General features: G+C 38.1%; 2 protein-coding genes across 2 annotated transcripts in view; one reads left to right on the forward strand and one right to left on the reverse strand.

The window, feature by feature from the left end:
• LOC137989835 (uncharacterized) overlaps positions 1 to 7,500 on the reverse strand; it is a 165,346-nt gene that overhangs the window by 81,190 nt on the left and 76,656 nt on the right. The window lies entirely within an intron of this gene.
• Positions 7,052 to 7,500, forward strand: part of LOC137989823 (uncharacterized) — a 522-nt gene continuing 73 nt past the window's right edge. The window contains exon 1 of the mRNA XM_068835465.1: positions 7,052 to 7,500. This exon is cut by the window's right edge and continues 73 nt beyond it. Within this exon, the coding sequence (XP_068691566.1) occupies positions 7,052 to 7,500 (449 nt within the window).

Below are 7,500 nucleotides of genomic sequence, written 5' to 3' on the forward strand. Positions count from 1 at the left end.
AAACAAAATTGAAAGAAACAATAATATGAATCAACAGTACTAAAACCAAGGTAAACGTTTCTCACAGAAGAATGAAGGTTTTTCAATCTAGTTCGTTCGCAAAAGGCGTAAAGACTCTCCTTTAATGAAACCCTTTTTTAACGCTGAGAGGGTGGCATGAACAGAAATGAGTGTACTGGAACATTTCTATGATTTTAAAATAAGTTTGGACATCAAGTGTTTTGTTTAAGGTCAAGCGAGGTCCTTTAAAGTCTTCGACATTTCGCAAGTGAATTTGATCGTGGGGTGGAATTGGGATAAAAAAAATCAACAAAGCTGTTAATTTCGTGTTTGCTTATGGTCCACACTGAAGAAATGTCATCAATGAAATCTTTTCCGGATAATAGGTTTATGAGAGCTGGATAAAAGTAGTTCTTTCTCGATGCAAGCCATAAAGATGACTGAAAAAGCTACTGCCATATTTTACTGCCCATTTCTATACCGTGGGTCTGTAAATAGTTTTCGCCATTGAATTTGAAGGAGTTTTCCTTAAGAATCGGTTTCACGAGGTTCCCAAGAATGGATGTGGGGATGGGTGGATTTGACTGATAGTATTCTTCATAATATTGGCAGATGACCTCCATTCCCTCTTCCCGTGGGATGTTGGTATATAGTGAACAGACATCGAGTGAAGCAATTATTATTTCGTTGTCTGGAAGTTGCTTGTTTCTTAGCAATAGGTTGTAAAAGGGAATCGATGAAGTTTGAAATACGTTCTGTAGGGCCACCACTACCGGAAACTATCGGTCTGCCGACTGGGTTTGGTTTATGTATTTTTGTCAGTGTATAGAATTCCGGTATTCTGGGTGGGTTCTGGCTTTGATTGAGCCATTTGAAAGTCATTGCGTCAATATGGTTGTTTGTATACAGTGCATTGACTATGTTGCTGACCTTCTTGGCCGTCGAGGACTCTATAGGATCTTGTAGAGGGGTGTAAAAGTTTGTGTCACAGACTTGTACGTTGCCCTCTCGGATTTTGTCTTGCGTATCCATGACGACTGTTGTAGTCCCCTTATCAGTTTTTTTAATGTTCACCTTTTTATTTGCGCGTAATGCTGATATTGCTAGTCGTTCTTGTGCTGCCAAATTGCCTTTAGCATTGCTAAAGGATATTGAAGCAATTTCTAGCTTAGTGCGTTCCAGGTAGTTTTCAAGTGCCACAGAAGGTTGTAGTGGTGGTTTCCACGTTGATTTTGACATAGGACGGGTGAAGGTTGCTTCCGTGGTCAGCAAAATGGTATTTTAAGCGCATGTTTCTGGTGAAGTTGTTCAAGTCTTTTAACAGACTTTTGTGTAATATTGGTTTCGGGGAAGTGGGAATAAATTTCAAGCCCTTTGATATCAAATTTTTCGCATTGTTTGGTCAATTGATCAATTAGAGCCAAGTCGTATGCAAATTTGAGAATCGAAAGTTGTCAACTCAGGTGCGTTGAATTGAAAACTCTTGTGATGAATCGCAACTGTTGAAATAACTTAAGTGGTTGAACTTGTCAACCAAGGCTGAGGAGTTCTGATTAGTACAGTGGTGGTGTGGTTTTGTCAATAAAGTAGTTGTGGTATTGTTACCTTCCTTACCGTATATAACTCCGTTCAGTTTTTATAGACGAAAGAAATGGGGCTCCAACTTGAGGTGGTCTAAGAGCTCGTGGTCCTTCTATTTTGCGATTTTAAGAGATAGTACGTACGTCACTATTTTGTAATGCTTTGTCGCGGAATGTTCTGGAAACCTGTGTGTTATGGTTTATCATTTGTTATTTATTTGTTTGAGCAGGTTGAAGTTTTGGCAGCTATTCAGCTGATGTGGATCTGCTATACCCACCCACCCATATACTCAGAGAGGACAGCCACAACACCGGGAGCTTCATCCCCTACTCTTCTCGAATAGTGTGCGGGTTCTTTAACGTCCCACAGAGAACTAATGCACATGGAAGATATTTGTGAGACGGGGCCTACGGTTTATAGTCCTTATCCGAGAAGACTAGAAAGTCTCACCATTTGCGGATGTAATTACAAAGGCAGCACTTTCTACTCAGTTATTTAAAGACCCTGAGTGTTGGACGGTCCGGCAGGCGTCGAACTCACGACCTCCCGCACGGCAGCACGGTGCTCAAGGGTTCCCAGAGTTTGCTAGGTTTAGATGGTTTCAAGTTTGAGAAGAAATTGAAGCTTTAACTAGAAAGTCCTTGATTGATTTGTCCTTCCAGTAAGCGACAATAAGAGCATTAGGAAAAATGGGCGCAAGTTTTAGGACGTTAGAAATTAAAAACCAGCTCTTCATAAGGATTTATTTGAGTTTAGGTGTACAGCTGGGATGAAGGTAGTAACGAACGGTAGAATGTTTTTGGATGTCTTTGTTTTGTTTTTTAAATCTTTATTTTGCCATCAGAAAGCTACCTCTGCCAGTGTTTTATCAACTAGCTCGCATGGGTAGCCTCGTACAAGGAAGCGATATTATTGTGTTTCGAGTAAAATGCCAATCTAACGGAACGACATAAATTGCAGCAAAAGGAAAATAAACATCACATTTTTCAGTTTTGACCTTTGGCTGTTGAAATGCAAAGCATTTTTTCTGTCGTGCAAAAAACGATGAGTGACTTGTCACGTAAGTGTGAGGCGAATAACAAAGCGCGTAAGAATCTATCTAATGACAAAGGGATACAGAAATCCCTGTAAACTCTGAACAAGCTTTTCGGAGCCGTTGCGCAGACTGACTACACCGCTGGTTTAGTCTTTCTGCGACGCAGTCTATTAGCGCGGGACCCATACACCGACCGACATATATTTGCTATTCATACGGAATGCTTGTCATGGTTCAATAAACTGTTTTCACGTTACGTCACGGTTTGAGTTCCTAAACGAAGGAACGGCGGCCATGTTGGTGTCCCTAACTGATCCTCCTTGAAATAAGTTCTTTTATCATGCAAATGTTTTCTTTGTTTCTGTGGAAAAACAAGGTTACTGATCAGGTCAGTGAAAAAACTCAATAGCACAGGGGAAGTCTTACCTCGTTTTTAATTGTTTTAAGTACAGTTCATCAGCTATCAAACAACGGCATTGATGCATATTTAATTTTACGAAATACCTTCTTTGTTCGATGTCACCGGCCATCTCACCAGAAATGCGTTTCTCGAATTTTAGTCTAAGCACCCATTTGAAATAGCGCTGATAAACAGAATTTAACTCTAAGCACCCATTTGCGTGGCTATGTCGTTCAAGGTTGAAGCGTAAAATGGACAACAATCTTTCTTTCATACAATTCTTGACTAGCGAGAATTAGTCAAATTTCCAATTGTTGTTGTTGTTTTTTATCTTCTTTACCTGAAGACTATGCAGAGTTGAGCACAAATAAATAAAATCATAAATATCCTGACGTTAGTAAACATAGATCTTCTTGCACTCAAGGTGTTCGACTTCTTCTCTGAGTTTGTCAAACCCATATCCCAACCGAAAAGAGTTACCACAGAGTTTGCCATTTGGTTTCAGTGTTGTGCACTGTACATAACAGCACAGTTAGTAAAATATTAGAAAAACGGCTCACTTTGATATCCGACCGCGAAAGATGCAACTGTTGTCGAAGTTTATTACTCGTCGCTTTTAAGATTTCAGATATTCATTTTTTACCGCTTGTGTTGTTTATGGAATCGAAGTTCCACTCTTGAGCTCCATAAGGATAAAGTTCTGTTTAAGAATCCAATAAAGCACCATTCGCGTTTTCCACGGGATAAAAGCTACCTGAATCTACGCATTTCTATAACCCTCTTAAACCTAGCAAAGATACGCGCAGAAGACTCTAGGTAGAAAGAGAATACTTAGCAGGGAAGTGACAAGAAAGACAAGATTGCGCAGCTTTTCTGACTTCCGACAGAGGAAAAAGAACCGAGCAATTGTACACAGATTTCGACTGGATTGCCATTCATAGGAACCCAGTGTTTAGGTCTGATCTTAAAAGCTTTTTTTACAATTTTGAGCTCAATAACCAGGCCTTAAAATGGCACCCAGGCTGGAGTTGACCTTGTTATTATTCAAACCTTCCTGCTTTTCTTATGTTAATGATGTTGTTCTCATTCTAACTAAGAGGAATTTACATAAGAAAAGCAGCGAAGCTTTTATCAAAATGAGGTCAACTCCAGCCTCACTTTCATACAAAGGTCAGGTAACTATGCACACAACTGTAAATGGTCGACTTCCTTTCCAGGTTCCTCTCTTTTCCTCACTCAAGAAAGTACCCTGGTTGCGGCTGGTCGCGTGTCTGCTAGATTTTGCAGATTAATACCGCTCAACGTATCGTTCACACTACATGTTCTAACGGAAAGACTTTCCACTTACACATTACTCTACTACAATGTTCACTCTGAAGCCTGATTTTCTCTAGCGACGCAAGAATAAGCAGAAGCGACTTACGCAAGCGCATTTAGTTTTTGTTGAGTTTTTCTCTTGTGCTTATGCTTGCGTCGCTGGTGAAAACCAAACTTTACGTACGTCAGGCATCTCATATTAGCAAATGTGCGTGTTAATTATATTCGGAATCATTTAACTTATATTGCACACTAGAACCTAGAACTATTACTCATTTCACACCTTACTACATTACTTATCTATGTTACACCCTCCTCCCCCAGCAAAAATAAAAGAATAAAATAATAATAATATTAAAATTAATAATAATAATAATAATAATAATAATAATAATAATAATAATAATAATAACCAGATAATACATTTTTCTATTTGTAAAACAAAAAACAAAAAAAGGAAGAAGAGGGAACCCAGCCGAGAGCGTTTGTCTCAAGAGCGAGTCACTTCTCTGTTCGAGCGCTGTTTATAACTAGTTCTGTAAAGAATGCCAGCGCTAGAACAGTATTTTTAAGTTTACAAGTATATATGTAGACTCGAGCAACAAGGAGAAGATGTAGAACCATTAGGTCAGAAGTTTCATTCACAAAACCGAGGCACATGAAGCAGGAAAGAGAGTAAACCTCAGACTGACAGAGCCTGTCTTTTAACCATGCCAGGACCTCTTTCCAAAAAAGTTGACTATATTCGCAGTTCCAAAAAAAGATACATTAAAGTTTCTTCGGACTTCTCCACAAAAAAGGCAAAGGTTGGTAGGGAGAATTCCTATTCTGTAAAGAAAGTCAGTAGTTTCGATTCTCAGTTGGCGAAGCGTGTTGTTTCTTTCGTTCATAAAAAAAGGCAAAGAATAAGTTTGCTTCCAGTTAACAGGAAAGGAATTCAATAGTGATGTGTAAGGAACCTTCTGCAAAGCTAAGTAAAGGTAGGTGGAACGTCAAATCAAAGAGAAAATGCAGGACAGTTTGCTGGTTTTGAAGACAAAAGGCAAAATAATGATGATAATAATGGTGCATGATGATAAAGGTAATAGTAATAATATGAAATCGAGAATACTCAAAATGTGGTCTCACAGAAGAAAGATGGTTTTTTTTTTCATAAACAAATGCAGCTTATAGAATTTTTTTCCCCTCCGGCACTGATCAAGAAAATTTCTCTGACCATTTCACTAAAGTGTGAAGTGTTTTCGCGTATTATTCGGAATCAGTAGACATTCTTGATAATCTGAGAGGTCTCTAATTCGGAGACGTACTGTTTGAAAAATCTAAAATCATTACTCGAACCAACAAATTATGAATTTCCTCTACAAAGGGTTATCAATTACTGTTGAAATTTCTTTTAAACAGTGAGTCACTTATTAAGTAACTCAAACAAACCCTGTGGAGTGACTAGGCGCATAGCATTATAACTTTGTGACAGTTTATGTGGAGCAATAAACTTACAGCTTTTGTAGACTTGTGAGTCCTGGGAACAGCATTTCTGGGAGTTGAGTTATTTTATTGTCACAGAGAGATTTAGAATTTAAAGTAAAAGAAACCTTCTTCAAAACTAAGTTAGCGTAGCACTAATTTATCTTAATACAACTGTTAAAAGTATATTGAGGAATTCTAATTAAACGAGAACAAGGATATTTATTCCGATATAGCTTTTATTAAGGGTCATTCTGAGTACTCGCCGACCAAGGCCTTACCAAGAATTCATCGCCCAAGAATGAGATTTATCCAAATTGGCCTACTCCCCAGCAGCGTCAGAACGGTGTCTCTTTCTAAAGTTAGTTTTGCGGGAAATTAAACAATAGACCAAATCGGGTAACTCAATGTTGTACCCAATTTAAACCCTTTAGAGAAATACATGTTATGAAAAAAACTGTGTCCGAGGTCTCAAGTACGGCCCTTGGCCTTCATTCTCGGGCCTTACTCGAAACCCAGGGCGGGGGGAGAGAAACCTCGAAAATCGTTTAAAGACTAAGAGAATTGTCGCCTGTACTCACACTGTCTCGAGTTTGATATTAATCTGTTTTACTTAAATTGGAAAGCACACTTGTTTTATCGATATTGATAAAAAAAAGTACATTTATCTCTTTTTGGTTGCGTTGAGACATGGGAGGGAGGTGGCACGAAGGAAAACAGAATTAAAAAAAAAATGCCCTTTGTAATTAAAATGTCCTGCAATTGTAATCTATTGTAGCTGCTAAAATACTTTTAAACTTGTTTAGTATCCATAAAGAAAATCACATTTTTCTCTTTGTTTTCTGAAAATGTATTATTATTCAATACTGGCTTCATGAGAAAGCCATTGAAATGACAGATGAGAAATCTCAACTGTCATTTGTGAAATGACAAGTTAAAAAAACGCGTGCACAAAACTTCTAAAAGTTGTTGCTTGCACGATTAATTTTTCACTTTTAAACGGATAAAATGTTCTCAATCAGAATCAGAATCATCGGATATTACAGCACGTTTACGCGGCTTGGAAACCATAGGTTTGTTTGAACTCTCGCCGCTGGTGCTAAGTGCACTGATGAAGGTAAAATTAAACGCCCCGCCTTCAATATTTCCGTCTTTTACTACTCCTACTACTACTAATAGTAATAGTAATAATAATAATCATCATCATCATCATCATCATCATAATAATAATAATGGGAATATAAAACAAAGACATGACAACGTTGCAAAAGTTGTGTGAGAAATTAAATCTGGATAAGAAGGATAAGTGGTACAAAGACGCACCGGACAGTGTAAGGGAAAAGGATAAGGATAAACTACTGTGGGACGTGAACATACAGTGTGATCATGTCATTGAAGCCAGAAGACCGGACATTGTGGTTGTAAATAAACAGGATAGAAAGTGCACTATTATTGATATTGCCGTACCAGCGGATAAAAGAATTGTTAAAAAGGAGAATGAGAAAGTTGAAAAGTATCAGGACCTTAAAAGAGAAATTGCAAGAATGTGGAACATGAGAGCAATGCAGATGGTACCAATTGTTGTAGGATCATTGGGAAGTGTAACAAAAAACTTCGACAAGTGGCTGGGAAAGTTGAATATCAAAAATAGTATTTTATTACTACAGAAAACTACGTTACTGGGAACGGCGAGGATTTTGAG

The sequence above is a fragment of the Montipora foliosa genome, unplaced genomic scaffold (assembly GCF_036669935.1).
Source record: "Montipora foliosa isolate CH-2021 unplaced genomic scaffold, ASM3666993v2 scaffold_476, whole genome shotgun sequence".
NCBI lineage: Eukaryota > Metazoa > Cnidaria > Anthozoa > Scleractinia > Acroporidae > Montipora > Montipora foliosa.